The sequence below is a fragment of the Calidris pugnax genome, unplaced genomic scaffold, assembly GCF_001431845.1.
Source record: "Calidris pugnax isolate Ruff unplaced genomic scaffold, ASM143184v1 scaffold8, whole genome shotgun sequence".
NCBI classification, from domain to species: Eukaryota; Metazoa; Chordata; class Aves; order Charadriiformes; family Scolopacidae; genus Calidris; species Calidris pugnax.
Genome location: NW_015090830.1, coordinates 7,947,017 through 7,966,561, shown reverse-complemented (window position 1 = coordinate 7,966,561; position 19,545 = coordinate 7,947,017). Strand labels below are relative to the sequence as shown.

The following is a 19,545-nucleotide window of genomic DNA, read 5'->3' as shown; positions in this document are numbered from 1 at the left end:
GTAGAAACACTGATATTTTTTTTTCCACTCCATGAGAGTTACCTGGCATGTATTCCAGATGTTACACTTGCCAAATGAGTTTTGTGGGTGCAGAGGTGGGACTTGCTCAATCATTCTATTGAATCTCTTCTGACTTGTAAAACAGAAAGTTTGAGAATTACTTTCCTTGGTAGTCTGAGGTTTCTAATCTGTTCGCTTGTCATTTCCCTCCTAACCCCCTAATATTTTGATGTTACTAAGTAGTTTCTACCCTAAATAAAAAAAGGCAATGCGGAAAACAAGTGGAAGAAAAAAAGATAACTGTTGTTATCAGGATGTCTAGATAGGTTGTGAAGCTCAAGAAAGGTAAACTGACAAAGATATGTGGACACCTAGAGTCAATTGTGGGAATTCTTTAACTAAATACCTTTGACAATATCAGCCTAACCAATTTGCCTAAGGTCAGGGACAGAAAATATATCAAGGTGAGAGATGAAATGAGGTTTTCCATATCATTTTACTATTCCTTTAAGTGCAAGATAGATCATCTCAAATGCTCTAGCAGTTAATTTTAATAGTTACTTAGAGCACACACTTTTTTTTTCTATTGCTGTATTTTCTTATTTCAAGATATTGCAGAGAAGCAAGGTTAGATGGTCAGCTATTACAGTACATCCTCAGTTATAGATCTTAGCTGGCTTTCCATCTGGCATGGATCAACAGTTTTACAGTACTGCCAAGTTTTTTTCAAACCTCTCTCTGGGTAGGAAGATGGTTGCTTTACATTAGCTGTTGCTTCACACAGGTGAAAGCATTATCTGTGCTGACAGATTTATGGCTAAGGTGGCTGCAGCAATGTTCCCACCATCAGCGTGTAATGGATAGTTTGTCAGTAAGCAATTTGCCTCCATGCACAGAGGTGCAATTATCAGCTTTGCCGGACTGAAGATGGGTTTGAGTGCTTTGTGGAGTTTTAGTGTTTCTTCCTTGTCTCCGTGTGACAGTAGTGCATCTGCAGCCAAGTAGATCCAAGTAGATACTTCATACGTATCTGCGCTGGTTTTGGCTGGGATAGAGTTAATTTTCTTCTTGTACGGTACTGTGCTTTGGATGTGTGATTGAAACAGTGTTGATAACATGGGAATATTTTAGTTATTGCTGAGCAGTGCTTACACAGAGACAAGGCCTTTTCTGCTCCTCGCCCTGCCCTACCAACAAGCAGGCTGGCTGGGGGTGCACAAGGAGCTGGAAGGGGACACAGCCAGGACAGCTGACCCCGACCAACCAAAGGTATATCACGTACCATAAGACATTGTGCTCAGCAATAGAAGTGGGGGGAGGGAGAATGAGGAAATGGGGAACCTTTAGAGTTATGGTATTTGTCTTCCCAAGTAACTGTTGGGCATGATGGAGCCCTGCTTTCCTGGGGATGGCTGAACACCTGCCTGCCCATGGGGAGTAGTGAATGAACTTCTTATCTTGCTTTGCTTGCACATGCAGCTTTTGCTTTTCCTGTTAAACTGTCTTTATCTCAACCGATGTGTTCTCTCACTTTTACCGTTGTGATCCTCTTCCCCATTCCACTGCAGAGGGAGGGAGTGAGCGAGCAGCTGGTGGGGCTGAGCTGCCTGGTGGGATTGAACCATGACAAAGTCAAAGATCATTTAGAGTTTCCTTTCCACAACTTCTCTCAATCAGGCCTTATGTGCATCCTAGTGCCTGCAGACGAGGTATGGCTGTCCTCTCTAGAAGGGATAAACTTAGACAGGTTTGGTGAGTGATATGTGTCTGCGGTGCCGTGGCTTTCTTTGATTAAGGGTTATTGCAGCAGTAATGGCATGCATCAGTTTTGCTATTCTGAAAACATTCCTTTGCTCAGGCTGTTTAGATTAATGGCAGCATAATCCAAGTCAGTATCAAAATTCCTGCACGAGCACCATTTATACTGTATTTTGTTATTCTCAATAAATAATCTTAGTAGTGGTATTTAATTCATCATTTGCATTTCATGAGTTTCTAAGCCTGCAATTTTGGGGACACGGTAAATAGGATCAAGATTTCTCAATTAGCATGTTTTAACAGATTTTCCATGCTTGCTGCTGGGTCACTTCATTTTTCAAACTGGGGAAATGTATAAATGTAATTTCAGTGTATCAAAGCATATGTGGGGGTAAGTTCATACAAGCTCTCCCTCTGTAGCTCTCTTTAATGGTTAATTAAGTCATACATAATAACTTAAATCCATATAAGATAGTTTGAAGAAATTACTAACAACGATCTTGGAAAAAAAACAAGATCTAAGAAAAGTCTGCCCTTCTGTACTTTCATAATGTATGGGGAAGAGATGCATTGAGAGTTCATGTCTGTGTACAACTCTTTTACTAGATAAATATCTCTTTATGAGCATCAGGTGAAATACTTCCTTTAAAAATTTAGGAAATATATAGCCTTCCTTACGGCTAAATGTTCTGATTTGATTTCTAAATCCTTTTTCCCTAGTCCTCATAGCCGTTTTCTGGGAAAAAGCAAATGAGGGTGCTAGATTTAAATGTCTAATGAGCATACGACAACATAAAAGCACCAGGACAGTTTAAGACATCCTGGCAGGAAGACTAACACATAGCTTTAAAAGCAAATGAATCACAGAATTGTAGAGTCATATAATCATAGAACACCAGGTTGGAAGGGACCTTGAGGATCATCTGGTCCAATCTTTCTTAGCAAAAGCATGGTTTAGACAAGATGTCCCAGCATCCTGTCAGATGAATCTTAAAAGTGTCTAGTGTTGGGGAATCCACCATTTCCCTGGGGAGATTATTCCAATGGCCATTTGTTCTCATTGTGAAAAATTCTCCTCCTGTGTCTAGTCAGAATTTCTCCAGGATTAACTTGTACCCATTACCCCTCCCTCATCTTTTCCACATGTCGGGTGACCTTAGTGCCAGTCCAGGTTTTGAACTGCTTACAGGGATTCTGTTTCATATGTGTTCGGTGAGAGGTGTGTCTGCTGGGCTCCTGCCTCTCGGTTCTTTCTTGCTTTGGTCCTCAACAGAAATTCCTTTCTGTCTCTGTGGCTGAATGAAGGTCCCAGGTAAATAGGTGGAAGCACATCTGAGAGTTTAGGGGATGCTGAGGTGTACAGGGTTGCAGGTGGTGAATCTATGAAAAATTCTCGTTGATCACAGGACTTGGTTGCATTATGTTTTGTCTGCAAAACCAAAGGAGCAGTAAAGCCAATAATGGTCAACATTGTTTCAAAAGTAAAACTATGCAATTTCCAAGTTGTAAGGTTTGGGTTTTAATACTCTTTAATGCCACAATCCATATAAAAAGGTGTATGTGTATCAAAAGAGGTAAAAACAAAGAATTGTTTTAGTTCTTTTTGAAATGGAAAATAAGACTCTTCCTGGGGATAAAACCCTCCCAGGAATTTCAAAAGCTCTAACATCAGAGAAAATTTTAGCTAAAGTGAGGCAAAGTTATAAAAGTAGTTCAGATGGAATTTCTCTAAGCGATAAGCTTTTACTGTCTTTCATATCAGTTGCTTTTAACACCTTACTAACACACAGCAAAGCAAATACTTGATTTTTATATTGAATTTAGTGTCTGCTTTATATTTGTGAATAATCTGTCATAAAATGATAGGAAATAATTTTACTATCTCTGTTAGTGAAAGCTAAGAAGCTGAGCACATTTTTAAAGAATATTAGAGATAGAAATTAATTAATTTACAGATGTATTTTATAAAGTTCGTTGTGCAAACTGAGCTTTCTTTACTTACATATGAAGATTATCCAGATACCATTTGTGTTACCAAAGAAAGTTTGATTATTATGTTTATCGTAAAGTATGTCCCAAAAGCATTAACATTTAGAGCTTTATATGAAAAAAAAATATTTTCATATAAATATTTTAGGTGTCATAGGTGAGCTAATCTTTTTGTTCACTATCTTCCAAATAGCATTTATTTGGTGCCTTTAGTATCTGTTAAGTATCTGCATCTTTATTCCTGTTAATTTGTAAGTCTTTAGAGTACAGAGTGTATCTTGTTCCTTGAAAGCATTCTCAGAATTTCACCAGGCACTTGAAGTCTGTAGTGGCTCTGAAAAATCAAACTGCTTTTAATTAGAGGCAGAGAAAATACGCCTATATTTTGGGCTCTCATGTTTACTAATGCAATTACTAGTAATAATAAACAGAGGCTAATGCATTTATAAAAAAGAAATTAGGAAATTAATTGAAAAGTGAACTGTAATCGCATCTAAAATTCCTTGGCACTTTCAAAGACTCCCTTCCTATGAGGAAGAGAAGAGAATTTGACAAATGAGAATATTTTGGTTCACCTATGGGCTTGGCGTGAACAACAAAAGCCACCTTCATGAAAAGCATAGTGCTTGTGAGGGAGGCTTTGAAACTCCAGAAAATCAGGAAGCTGCTAATGAACAGAGCAAGGAAGATTTACCCTCAATGGAGGAGGACCAGGTTGGGAGCACTTTAACAATCTGGACATACAGGTCCATGGGGCCTGATGGGTTGCATCTGTGAATGCTGTGGGAGCTGGCTGATGCCATTGCAAGGCCACTCAGTTATCCATGAAAGGTCATGACATCAGGAGAGGTTCCCAAGGGCTGAAGACAGCAAATGTCACCCGTATTTTCAAGAAGGGCGAGAAGGAAGATTAGGTGAACTACAGGCCATTCAGCCTCACCTAAATCCCTGGGAAAGTAATGGAGCCCTGAAAACCTGGAAACCATTTCCAAACACACAAAGGATAAGAAACTGGCTGAGAGTAATCAGTATGGATTTACAAAGGAGAAATCATGCTTAACCAACGGTAGCCTTCTATAATGAGATGACTAGCTTGGTGGATGAGGGGAGAGTAGAAGATGTTGTTTATCTTGACTTCAAATTGGCTTTTCGTGCTGTTTGGCAAACATCCTCATAGAGAAGCTGATGAAGTACTGATTGCATAAGTGTACACTGAGGTGGATCAAATGCAGAATGGCCAGGCCACTGGAATAGATTGCCCAGAGAGGTTGTGGAGTCTCCCTCTGTGGAGAAATTCAAAACCTGACTGGTTCTGGGCAACCTGTGGTAGCTGACCCTGATTGGTTGTACTAGAGGTTGTACTAGATGGACTTGAGCTGGGATGTAGCTGGGACGTACTAGATGTAGCTGGGATGTTGTACTAGATGGACTTGAGAAGTCCCTTCTGCTCCTTGAGAATTCCCTTGAGAAGTCAACCATTCTGCGTTTCTGTGATGAGTAGAACCACAGAGCAAGTCACACTTGACCACACAGCAAAAATTATGTCAGGGAAAATTTTTATTTCCACCAAAACAGTAGCTCCCTCTGTGGTTTTTCATTGCAGAGTATTAGCCTTCCTTCCAGCCTAGTCTTTGGCATAGTACTCCATTTCTACCTGGACAAAATGTGTGTGACCTTTGGGCTGTGTCCTCTAGGAAGGTTGATTCATTCATTTTAGGGAAGTATTTGATTTAGGTTGATCCAGACTAAATGTGTCAATCTTTCTACCTTGAGGGCTGAAGGTATTTTTTTAGTACAATAGGACTTTGCCTTTAGCGATTACAATATATCTGATTGATTGGCTGCAATCTATAATACTGCAGGTATGACATTATCCTCTCTCCATAATGCTGTTCTTTGTGAGTTCAAGCTGAGGTGCAATTTCATCAGGGACTGTTTCAGCACTTTGTTTCACTGAGCCTAACCTTAAAAAAGCATTATTGATTTCCTATCTAAACCACAGTTTTGCAAACTGCAGTAACTAGACAAATTTATGCTTATTATAAAAAATAAAAGAAATATATGCAATAAACAAGCTGCTCATGACGTGTCTCGAACTAGGTTATATATATCATAAACCACCTATCCACTATAAAGTTGCATTTTTTACTGTAGCATGGAGGGAGCTCAGACAAAAGTTAGAGAAAAAACTTTGCTTAGATTGCAAACACAAAAGAAAAAGAAACCACTGCCTTTTATGAAGACTGAGGATATTGGGTGTATTTGTTTTTGAAAATCTGTGCTTTATTTTAATTAATACTGATTTATCTGACTATTAGAGTAATTAAAATCAGGATGTTAGAGGAAAAGCATAATAAGATGATGGTTTCTATTCTAAGTTAAATCAGTGCTAAATGAAAATAGCTTATGACTCTTTATGGACATTCTCGTTTCCAATTTTTTTTTAAGTTGTAAATAAGCTTTCAAAGAATGGTGAGATTTTCATTTCCCATTTAAAGTTGTGTATTTCCTGCATTTTTGTAATGCTGGAAGGTGGGGCATGTATATATGAAAAACAAAATGGAGATGAAAGAATATATGCCTTTAGTTTGTTAAATTAAAACCGACACGTGTATGACAGAAATTATGAAAACATACACCAGTTAGTGGAGGCCACTTGTGTACCATATGGGGAAAAGAGGGGTCTTTGAGAGGAAGACTCCAATAATTTATGTTGCTGGGTGTGAGTGTTATGCAGATGACAAGACCTGCCTCTCTTAATATATCATTTTCTTGTCCTTTTAACTTAAATTTTGAATGGTAGGAAAGAATCTGAAAGGAAAATTATTTTCTCTGGACAAGACAGATAATGCTGCAGTAGTAAGTGGCACCGAAATGAGCCCTCAATTTGCTGCTGCACCACCTCATCTGTTGTCTGCGTTGGGCCTTAATTGCCAAAATTCACAGCAAGCATCTGTTATAAAATTACTCAAATCATTAGACTTGATTTGGGAAATGAACAGTTGCATACAAGAAACATAGGGATTTATAAAGATGAAAGTCAGGCAAGAATATTGTTTTGTCTTTTCTAGAGACTGTACACAAAATGCCTCGTGGTTGCTTTTAACATCTCTGAGTTTAATTACTTACTTAGACAAGGAGCACTTCCACATTGACATGAGAGTGGAAGGTTTTCCTTGAGTGAAAGGTTTCTTAAGGAGAGGCTAGCTATTCACAGGCAGTTCTGATATTTGGTCAGTTTTCATGAATCACATCTGATTCTGAGCAACAAAAAACAAATTAGGATTACTTTGGCCGAAGTTAATTATAAGTAACTGTACTCCAGCTAGAATAGGTGCTGTCAGTCTAACTAGAGCATGCCTCAGTTGCTGGGATGCCCTTATATTGCCATGCTGTAATGGTGGGCAAAACAAAGAAAACTGTTTTGAAGAACAGAAATAGAAACCCTAGAGTTACTACTTCTGATGTTTTAAAACCCATGAAGGTTTTTTTTTATTTATTTCATCAGTGATCAGAAAAGAGTCATAGGGTCATTGCAGCTGCCGGTCCTAACAGAGCATAAATAGATAGGGTGAGAACAAGTCAAAACAAGTTGTGAAAAAAGATAAATTACTAGGCATAAGAGTTATTTATTATTGAGCTTTGGAGTAAGCCCATTGTAAACTAGGTGATTCCAGAATACTGAGAGACCTGAGCTGAATGTTCTCACAGTTAAGAAAATTGATGGGTTATCTCTCAGTCCTGTTGTCTCTGGCACTACCCGTTAATATTCACAAGATTAATGGCTTGAAACTTGTTGGGCAAAATTGCTGTCTGTCATTTTTTCCTGAGGAGGGTACCATCCTCTGAAATTACAGAATTCACTACTGTTAGCACAAATTTATTAACCTTTCAGAAGACTGAAAATGTAAGAGTTGGGCTGAAAGTACGAGTCAAGCAATGGATTTTCATAATCTGTTTTATAAAGGAATAGTAAAGATTAAATACTTCTTAATACTATGGTGAAGGCAACAGAGACATTTAAATATATTTTATCCAAATCACAATAATTGGCAACCGGGGACCCATTTTTTTTTTAGTTTTAACTGTTTAAGCTTATACACCAAGTTTGTATTAAGCAATAATTGTGCCATTATATACACAATGCACAAACAAATGCCTACATGGACTCATTTTAGAATATCTATCCTTGAGTTATGTAATTTAGTATATTTATGTAGTCCTTCTAACACAATGCATTGCATCAAATTTATTGTAATCAGAGTCTGAGCAATAGCAGAAAATCTTTTAATAATGAGTTCTTAACTAAAGTACGTTTGTGATCCAAAGTAATTGCTAAAATTCTTGACAAGTTGGGAAAAAAAGAAATACCCTAAGGAATAACAAAATGGTATGTTACAGAGCACATTGAAATGTGTTCACATTCATTTCAGTATCCTGTGTTACTGAAAAATTATAAATAAGTTTGATTTGCAGCCTGAGATTTGTCAGTTCTCCTCTTATGTGTATTGCATATGTGTTGAAAGGTTTTGATTTGTTTGCCTTTTTCTCTCCTTTCCCTCATCTTATGTATTCATTCAAAAAAACATAGGACCGTAGAATGAAGGATAGTTTCCTGATTGTCCATTCTTTGACATTGACAAATTCCTACCAGAAATGAAAATGTTTGCAATTTATCAAAAATAAAGATTCTAGAACATTGACAAAGTAGGCATTGATTCACATAGTACTTTTCTGAGACAAGACCAACATAACGTGATACAAGGCAGAATAAAAATAAAATTGATGATGTTACTTCATCATCTATCTTCCTAAAATAAAGGAAACTGCGCTATTTTGAGGCATTTTGTTTCTTAATTTTAGCTGACAATTAAACTGTAGAGCTGTGTTACATATTTACAGAGTAGTACTGGCCTGGATTTGAAACTCACTGAAATAAACATTCCTTTTTAACCTGTAGTGAAAATTTCATTTTACCTGAATAAACTCCCAAGAGTTCAATGAACTGTGGAGCCTTGTGCATTGACTGATGTATTTGCATTTTTATAATGAAAGTTTCAGTCTTTTTTTTTTTTTTTAACAATTATCTCCCTGCTATTTTTACTCATGTTTGCAAGTTAGATGTGATAATTTCCCATGTAGAGGATGATAGCTCAGTGGCTTATATTTAAATCATAAATGATCTTCTGTAAGTATTGCTAATGATAACAAAGCTGTTACAATATGTATAAATAGTTGTATATAGAACCGGTTTATTGTTTTGCACTCACACAGAATATTTTTATATTAGTTTTTTTCATTACATTTTCTATAACCTTCATTGTACAGCTACACTTTTTTTGGAAGTATGTATCATTGTGTTAAATAATCAATGTTTTATATGCTAGAAAGCCAATTATTAAAGCCTGTCTGTGGAACTATAATACTTTTATTATTATAGTGCTTAAAAATACCAAACCTAATTAGACCCCTCTCCAATGTTAGGCACTTCATAAAAATGTTTACTGGGTGCTGGTATAGTATATCACAGGTTTTTCGTGCTGTAATACATCTTTGTGGTAACCTTCCTATGAATGTGCTACAAGGACACTCATACAAGAATATCAGGTACATCATTCTCATCTCACTTTGGTTTTATGCCAGTAAAAACTCAATAGAGTATTCCAGATTCATATTAGTATCACTTCTGATACCTATAGGCATAATCAACATTAGAATTGAACTCTTAACTTAGTGTAGAAAGTACAACTCTGCAAATAACCATTGAATAGAGAGAGGGACTGGCTTTGGCAGTCAAATCCAAAAATCATAGCATTAATGACTTTAATCAAGCAAAAAAATTTGCTATAAAATAATAGGATGTGGGGGGATTTTGTAATAGAATTTAACAAAAGGAGAGCTAAAGTCACCACCTTATTGGAGGAGAAAAGCTATGATCTGCTTGCTGTCCAGTAGTTCAGTCAGTACAGTTCTCCTCCAGGTGATGTCCTGTATCTTCCAGAAATACCAAGATTCATCTTAAATTTGGGCATTTTCTGTCTGCATTTCTCACATTTTGTCAGAGTACTCTCATCACTAAGCTACAGAATATTTGGGGCTGGCTTAAGTTATTGGTTGTCTGTTCCTCCTGTTCATCATCAGCTTCATATAAAGAATCACCGAAGCAGGGACTGAGATTAAGGTGTTCAGCTTCATGAGGCGTCAGTCTATATAGCTAGAGAGCCATTCTAGGTTTCAACAGCTTGTTGTGTCCCACAGAAAGGAAGATAAAGGAGTAACTGTTTTGGATCGTGTTAAGTTGGATGTTTTCTTAGGTAGAAACACTGATATTTTTTTTTCCACTCCATGAGAGTTACCTGGCATGTATTCCAGATGTTACACTTGCCAAATGAGTTTTGTGGGTGCAGAGGTGGGACTTGCTCAATCATTCTATTGAATCTCTTCTGACTTGTAAAACAGAAAGTTTGAGAATTACTTTCCTTGGTAGTCTGAGGTTTCTAATCTGTTCGCTTGTCATTTCCCTCCTAACCCCCTAATATTTTGATGTTACTAAGTAGTTTCTACCCTAAATAAAAAAAGGCAATGCGGAAAACAAGTGGAAGAAAAAAAGATAACTGTTGTTATCAGGATGTCTAGATAGGTTGTGAAGCTCAAGAAAGGTAAACTGACAAAGATATGTGGACACCTAGAGTCAATTGTGGGAATTCTTTAACTAAATACCTTTGACAATATCAGCCTAACCAATTTGCCTAAGGTCAGGGACAGAAAATATATCAAGGTGAGAGATGAAATGAGGTTTTCCATATCATTTTACTATTCCTTTAAGTGCAAGATAGATCATCTCAAATGCTCTAGCAGTTAATTTTAATAGTTACTTAGAGCACACACTTTTTTTTTCTATTGCTGTATTTTCTTATTTCAAGATATTGCAGAGAAGCAAGGTTAGATGGTCAGCTATTACAGTACATCCTCAGTTATAGATCTTAGCTGGCTTTCCATCTGGCATGGATCAACAGTTTTACAGTACTGCCAAGTTTTTTTCAAACCTCTCTCTGGGTAGGAAGATGGTTGCTTTACATTAGCTGTTGCTTCACACAGGTGAAAGCATTATCTGTGCTGACAGATTTATGGCTAAGGTGGCTGCAGCAATGTTCCCACCATCAGCGTGTAATGGATAGTTTGTCAGTAAGCAATTTGCCTCCATGCACAGAGGTGCAATTATCAGCTTTGCCGGACTGAAGATGGGTTTGAGTGCTTTGTGGAGTTTTAGTGTTTCTTCCTTGTCTCCGTGTGACAGTAGTGCATCTGCAGCCAAGTAGATCCAAGTAGATACTTCATACGTATCTGCGCTGGTTTTGGCTGGGATAGAGTTAATTTTCTTCTTGTACGGTACTGTGCTTTGGATGTGTGATTGAAACAGTGTTGATAACATGGGAATATTTTAGTTATTGCTGAGCAGTGCTTACACAGAGACAAGGCCTTTTCTGCTCCTCGCCCTGCCCTACCAACAAGCAGGCTGGCTGGGGGTGCACAAGGAGCTGGAAGGGGACACAGCCAGGACAGCTGACCCCGACCAACCAAAGGTATATCACGTACCATAAGACATTGTGCTCAGCAATAGAAGTGGGGGGAGGGAGAATGAGGAAATGGGGAACCTTTAGAGTTATGGTATTTGTCTTCCCAAGTAACTGTTGGGCATGATGGAGCCCTGCTTTCCTGGGGATGGCTGAACACCTGCCTGCCCATGGGGAGTAGTGAATGAACTTCTTATCTTGCTTTGCTTGCACATGCAGCTTTTGCTTTTCCTGTTAAACTGTCTTTATCTCAACCGATGTGTTCTCTCACTTTTACCGTTGTGATCCTCTTCCCCATTCCACTGCAGAGGGAGGGAGTGAGCGAGCAGCTGGTGGGGCTGAGCTGCCTGGTGGGATTGAACCATGACAAAGTCAAAGATCATTTAGAGTTTCCTTTCCACAACTTCTCTCAATCAGGCCTTATGTGCATCCTAGTGCCTGCAGACGAGGTATGGCTGTCCTCTCTAGAAGGGATAAACTTAGACAGGTTTGGTGAGTGATATGTGTCTGCGGTGCCGTGGCTTTCTTTGATTAAGGGTTATTGCAGCAGTAATGGCATGCATCAGTTTTGCTATTCTGAAAACATTCCTTTGCTCAGGCTGTTTAGATTAATGGCAGCATAATCCAAGTCAGTATCAAAATTCCTGCACGAGCACCATTTATACTGTATTTTGTTATTCTCAATAAATAATCTTAGTAGTGGTATTTAATTCATCATTTGCATTTCATGAGTTTCTAAGCCTGCAATTTTGGGGACACGGTAAATAGGATCAAGATTTCTCAATTAGCATGTTTTAACAGATTTTCCATGCTTGCTGCTGGGTCACTTCATTTTTCAAACTGGGGAAATGTATAAATGTAATTTCAGTGTATCAAAGCATATGTGGGGGTAAGTTCATACAAGCTCTCCCTCTGTAGCTCTCTTTAATGGTTAATTAAGTCATACATAATAACTTAAATCCATATAAGATAGTTTGAAGAAATTACTAACAACGATCTTGGAAAAAAAACAAGATCTAAGAAAAGTCTGCCCTTCTGTACTTTCATAATGTATGGGGAAGAGATGCATTGAGAGTTCATGTCTGTGTACAACTCTTTTACTAGATAAATATCTCTTTATGAGCATCAGGTGAAATACTTCCTTTAAAAATTTAGGAAATATATAGCCTTCCTTACGGCTAAATGTTCTGATTTGATTTCTAAATCCTTTTTCCCTAGTCCTCATAGCCGTTTTCTGGGAAAAAGCAAATGAGGGTGCTAGATTTAAATGTCTAATGAGCATACGACAACATAAAAGCACCAGGACAGTTTAAGACATCCTGGCAGGAAGACTAACACATAGCTTTAAAAGCAAATGAATCACAGAATTGTAGAGTCATATAATCATAGAACACCAGGTTGGAAGGGACCTTGAGGATCATCTGGTCCAATCTTTCTTAGCAAAAGCATGGTTTAGACAAGATGTCCCAGCATCCTGTCAGATGAATCTTAAAAGTGTCTAGTGTTGGGGAATCCACCATTTCCCTGGGGAGATTATTCCAATGGCCATTTGTTCTCATTGTGAAAAATTCTCCTCCTGTGTCTAGTCAGAATTTCTCCAGGATTAACTTGTACCCATTACCCCTCCCTCATCTTTTCCACATGTCTCCTTGTAAAAAGAGAGTCTCCATCTTCTTTGTAGCCACCCTTTAAATACTGGAACATGATGATAAGGTCTCCTTCAAGCCTTCTTTTCTCAAGGCTGAACAAACCAAGTTCTCTCAGCCTTGCCTCATACTGCAGGCTTCCCAGTCCTTTGATTATCTTTGTGGCCTTTCTCTGGAACCCTCTCTAGCCTGTCCTCTTCTTCCTTGTATAGAGGGAACCAAAACTGAACACAGTATTCCAGGTGTGGTCTGATTGAGTAGAGTGGGATAATGACTTCTTTATCTCTGCTGGTGATGCCCTTGTTGATGCAGCCCAGCATCCTGTTGGCTTTCTTTGCTGCAGCAGCACACTGTTCACTCATATTGAGCTTGTTGTTCTCCAGGAACCCCAGGTCTCTTTCCACAGAGCTGCACCCTATCCAGGCAGATCCCAGCCTGCACTGCACTCACAAATTATGTTTTCCCAGGTGCGAGACCTTACACTTGTTCTTCTTGAACTTCATAAGGTTCTTGTTAGCCTGCTCTTCCAGCCTGTCCAGCTCTTCCTGCAGGGTGGCTCTCCCTTCCAAACAGTCCAGTTCAGCAAACTTCATCAGGGTGCACTTGATCTCATCATCCATCCAGATCACTTATGAAGATACTAAACAGCACTGGGCCTAATATTGATCCCTGGGGGACCCCACTTGTGACAGGGTACCGGTTTGAAAAAGAGCTATTTACAACCACCTTCTTGGTGCAGCCATCAGCCAGTTCCCCATCCATCGCACAAAAAACTTGTCTAGACTGAAATTCATCAGTTTCTCTAACAGGATGCTGTGGGGGCCCATGTGGAAAGCCTTGGAGAAATACAGGTAGCAAATGCAAATCAATAAACACAGACTAAAAGAAATACCGGTCTTAGCATTTGAATTGCTGTACAAGTTCCAGCTGTGTTATTAAATATATTTTATCAGACCACTTCCACCAGGCTTCCTCCAAAGACAGCAATGAAGAGGGAAAGAAGAGGTGGCAGGGAGAGACCCTCTACCTCAGTTTCCTACTGCTCAAGGTTTACATAGCAGCAAGCTAGAGTGGTTCTCTTGAGCGCTGAAGCACTGGATTCTCAATTATTGGCTGAGTTTTAAATTAGAAACCCAAATTCTCCATGGTAAACTCTTTTGCAGCTGATAGGAGCAAATGTGCTGCAACCCTGTACTGCAACACCTGTTAGCCACCCATTTTTCTCTGATCCTCATGGATGTGTGAAGCTGTAGGTGCTGGCGTTACTCTTTCCTGACTGCAGCGCGCGTTCTGGAAGGCAGTACAGGAGACCGACACAGAAGGGGTTAAAGTGCTCTGCGTTTTGCACTTAGTTACTAACCTTCCGGCCAAGGGGGAATTGTTCTCCTTTCACTCAAGTCCTTCAATCTCTTTGCATTACTTTTGGTGCTGTATAACATTTTAAAAGCTCCCTGACTGACAGACATGGCCGGAGGCAGAACTCTGCTGGGAGAGCTGTAATGTACAGAGCTTCCTCAGCAAAGAGCAGTGCTAGAGCAGTTACATTGAATACGGCCCGATTTGGGGGTTTGTGAAGCAGTGCAGACTATCCCACCACTTTTTTCTGATTTATTTATTTATTTATTTATTTATTTCCAGCTTCCGTCTATTGCTGGGCAGTTCAAGAGGATATTTTCAGTTCTTTGGGTTTTGTTTGGGTTTTGTTTTTTTTCTTTCTGTATTTCGTGGTTGCTGTGATTTTGCCATACAAGCTAGGCATGCAGCCTGCAAGCCTGGATCAAGAGAGGCAAAGGAGTTTGGAAGTCTTGGAACTGAATTATGAATGAATACAGTCTGAACCTGATGTTATATACCATTGAGTGCACTGAAGAGAGAATCACAAGAAGTCATGTGAACTCTTAAATAAAAAAGCTGCTAACAGAAATACGCACCAAATATATAAATATTGAGTACAGTTCTCCAGTGGGTAGGGTTCTGTCTTAAAGTCCACAGAATACAAATGATAATGCAAGCGGGAAGTTTGCACCCAATATACTCAAGAAAATTTTGCTCTAGATTGAAATTGAATTGTCTTGAGCACCACTTAGAAAAACTTTTTATTTTTAAAAAGAATTGTGAGTAGATAGAACTTCTTACTTAATTTTTAATCCTTTCTGAAGGTGGAAGTCAAACACTCACTTGCACTAGACAACTTTTCGCCATATTTTTTGCTTTCTTTTATATTAAGACCTAAAACATAACCTTTCTAATCAGAACAGAAAATCTTGCCCTCAATTTAGAACACGAAGCGCATTTATTGTTGTAGGGTGGGTTTTTTTCTTCTTCAAAACTTGTTAGGTTTTCCAGGTTCCCAATTATAAATCTTTTCTACTTAGGTACTTCAAGCATGTACCTAACAAATAAGAATTTCTACGTTATTTATTTTTATGGATAGTAATATTATTATTCATAAGGAAAATATAACCTTTGGCAGTGTTTGAAAATGAAAAATATATATGGTTAGGTATTTCACTGTTTCTTCTTTTCTGAGGTCCATATTGCGTCATTGATTTTTAAGCAGAACTCTTTATTGATTTGGTAGAAACTTCGGCTCAAAAATCAATGGCAGAATATGGCCGTAACAAAGTGGTGAATTCCATAGCAATATAAATTGCATTTTTGTTTTTAAAATGTAAAATGCATCCATCTTAAATCCTATAAGCGGTATTTCTTGTACCTGACAACCAGCAGACCATAGAGTAGGCTGGCACTTCATTCATAGGTTGTAAATCTTAATGAGACAAGATTATTAATTTATTCTTAATTCTTCAAGCCACGGTGGGATTTAAAATTTGTTAGCATAGAACTGTGGCTTATGGAAATGTTAGTTGTCAGAAAACAACTTCGATCCCCTTCTATTCAAGTTAGTGCAACGTGCAGCCTGCCAGTCATCTGCCCCTAGTGAAGAAGAGCCATGGAAGGAAAAGTGTATTAGTTAAACAGATGTCCTCAGTCTTATGAAAGTGTGAAGGTTCAGTTTTAACACCCACGTCGGTGCCAGCGTCAGCAAGGATGGCTTCAAGAAAGCCATTCAGCCATTCTTTCTCCTAAAAGGAAGATCAATAGCTTAGAAGAGTGGGGAAAAAACCAACACTAAAATCTTCATGTTGCCTCAGTACTTACTGCTGCCCACCTGAAAATGAATGTAGATGTTGTGTTACTGTTTATTGTCTAATTCTAAATTCTAGAATAGATCCAGTTGTTTCAGCATGGATTCCGTAGACTTAGCAGTCTTCAGGGTGTCTTTACTGGGGCCTGGGTCACAGTATTTTTAGATGGTGTGAGTGCTCAGTTTCACCAGTTTTTATTGCTGCTGAATTTGGCGCAAAGTTGCAAATGACAGTTAGAGCTGTATTTTGTTGAACTTGTTTCATACTCCATAATATTTAAATATTTACATCCCTAATATTGAAATGTTTACATCCTTTAGCACTGTCATTTTATTAAATGCAGGCAATGAATCAGGATATTTCATACAGACAAAAAGAAAGCACCTTTGTTAATTATACTGCAGCTAGAATACACAGTATATTTTCCTATCTGTCTTTCTGTTCAAATGGTCTTTGCTGGTAGAAACAGAGCAATGCGAGAGCATAAAAATTCCTTTAGATGTTGGGTTGTTGGGTTTTTTTGTGGGTTTTTTTTTTTCCCTTCTTTGCTGATAGCATTTGGCTGCTACAAGGATCAGCGCAGTTTTAATTGTCACCTTGATGTGATAGTTCTGTCTCAGCCCTGTAGTTAGTTAGCACTGATTTATTTTTAATCTGTGTACCTGGCATTTGTCAGTATAAATGAGTATCACTGTCTTATCTTGCTGGCTTCTGTGTTGTTTCATTTTCTCCGCTGACTGCAGTTCTATCATTTTCTCCATTTATCAGGACTGCATTTTTTAATATACTTTACAGTAGTCCTGAAGAACAACACAGCTGTCATTTTGATATAAGGCTTGTCATGAGAAGAGAATGTCAGTCATTGACTTCATATTGTGTGTTGGCAGCTTTGTGGTATTCAGCTGTATGGGCACTATTTCCCATTTTTTTTTAATTCCCATGGAATTCATACATATCTATCCTCCAGAGTCCAAAGTTCAGTATAAACTTTGTCCAGGTCCACCCACAGATGGAAAGGGATGCTTCCGGGACACTTTTCTTGCAGAGACAACAAGCAAAGCATTCCTGCTCTGGGCAGTACGATGGAAGAGGTGGATTCCCTCTTCCCCAGTATTTTCTATGTAAATCCAGAGTAAATGTTTTTGACATCACTGATGCATAACAGTTTTGTCTGATAACTGGGTCATAAGCAAAGGCTAGGGGCCTGTCCTCAGACAGACGCAACGGTAATGCTAAACAGAGCAAGAATGAGCTATTTCTGTAATAACTGTACAATGTTCTAGAGCAGCTCAGTCCTACAATCAAAATAGCAATCACTTTTAAAACCGTGATTCCTAATCTTTTTCTCTGTCTCTAGAAACTAACTAGGTGTGAGAATTTTGATGAACGCTTCAATGTAATTTTATGTAATTTGATGTTGCCATGTAAATCTCTTTTATAGGTCCCTTTAGATGGAATTTAATGCGGCAAAAGCCTTGTCATCAGAAGGATTAATGCCTGCATTAGCATTTCCGCAATAAAATCAGAAGCTAAGTGGTGGAGGCCACAGACACCTCAAACCTGGATTCCTCTGCTCTGCATTAAGTGCTGGAGTTTTTATTACTTGCTGTGGGGAAGCCATTGCCAATGCTTACAAGGAACTGCTTATCCCTGCTTCTCTGGGTCCTGTTTGATGGAGGTCTCCTAACGCCACTGCATCCACAACCACAAGAAACTGTAGAAGCAGAGCCAAGAGAAAATGTTGCCCCGGTGCCAGGGAGGAGGTCATCTGCCCAGCGAGTCAAACGAGGCTGGGTGTGGAATCAATTTTTTGTGCTGGAGGAATACATGGGCTCCGAACCTCAGTATGTGGGAAAGGTAATTTTTTACTCTTTCTTTAAAAATTGAAGTGACACAAATAGTAAAATGTGCTATAGATGTGTACCTGTTTCTGCTGTGGCAAATCTTCTTCAACCGACAGTAGGTCCCTCTGTTCATCCCCTTCACCATTCAGCCTCCACAAACGTTATTATTTTTAGCGCACAGGTTTATTACATTTATTTTATGTCTTCGTACATTTGTCTTATTTCCTTGTCCTTGGTTCTGGAATTAAACAAAAGAATGGGTGTTCTGAAATATCTTTGTGGTGCACGACTAACTTTAGTTGATCTACTGTAATAGCATACTTGATTTTTAGCAACAAATGTCAGACTGATAGCAGAAAAGATTTAAAACAGAAATCTTCAGCCCAGACTGCAGAGTTGTTTCTGTGATCAGTACGGTTATTCCAAGTCAGTTTTCAGCTAATGAAGATACTTGCTTTTTGCTCTGTTATCTTATGCCTCGGTATCATTTGCTTTTATTTCTGATTGTTCAGATTGTTTTCAAGTATTCCTAATACATTTTATTGCTTCATAATTCAGACTCTTGCATTATAGTTTCTGTATTCTGTGTGCAGACATGCACATTCATACATGCAGAGAATTTATGCAATTCTCTCTCTCATTATGTGAGCACTGTTTCTGTAATAGGGCGTAAGTAATTTGATAGCCAACCGTTCGAGGGGCGTGGGGAGTGAATTCAGATAATAGAGTTTTCAGAAATGAAAGCTGAAAACAAGACCTGAAAAAAATAGTAGCACAGTATTGCATGCTATTCTGTTTAACTAAAGGCCCTTACTCAGTGAAAATAAGAGGTCAAGAATTCCTTTCCTGGCTTCCCAAATGCCACTTCCCTTGATAGTGAGGTTCAAATTCACCTACCATAAAAATGAGGCATCATTTTTTCAGTGTAAAACCTGGGCATGTGTTTGTTTTTTTTTTTTCTAAATATAAATACGTTTCAGAGAAAATTAGTTTTCCCTCCTACCCTTCCAGAAAACTATTCTGAGGATGTATAAAAGACAAAAAGTCTACACGGGGTTCACTAGATGGTTTGACAAACCAGCCAAAAATGTACTTGGATATTACATGTGTAGGCATTAGTGTTAAGCAGTAAAACATATTAGTCAAAACAATTTACCAAGCAGTATGTTTATACCACAAAATAATATAATAAGTTTGGTTTACAGCCTGAAGAGAGGAGGAAAACACAATGAAAAGTTACATCTTTGTGACTTCTGGTTGATACAAATTACACTTTCTCTAACATATTTTTGTTCTGGCCACTCACTAAAGATGCAAATGAGGACTCTAATCACATTCGATGCTGTAGCACGGGCAGTGAGATTGTTGTGCTTTGCTTTTTTACCTCAGAAGACAGAGATGTTATTGCTAAACCACTGTAGTTCATTAGTCTTTACTCCTTTATGAAAGATAGTCTGAGTAGTCATTGGGGTCAGTTCTAAACTGCCAAAATAACATTAATTTTGCACAAAATTGACTATTATCAATAGATTTGAATTTGAGCTTATAAGCAACTTAAGAACTAATGGAATATTTTCATTAAGAG

General features: G+C 38.3%; 1 protein-coding gene across 5 annotated transcripts in view; it reads left to right on the top strand.

Moving 5' to 3' along the window:
- Positions 1-19,545, top strand: part of LOC106887512 (cadherin-12) — a 564,874-nt gene that overhangs the window by 396,580 nt on the left and 148,749 nt on the right. For all 5 annotated transcript variants that reach the window (XM_014941084.1, XM_014941088.1, XM_014941086.1 and 2 more), the window contains one exon: positions 17,558-17,973. In XM_014941084.1, the coding sequence (XP_014796570.1) occupies positions 17,743-17,973 (231 nt within the window). In that variant the 5' untranslated portion in view covers positions 17,558-17,742. The remainder of the gene's footprint in view (positions 1-17,557; positions 17,974-19,545) is intronic.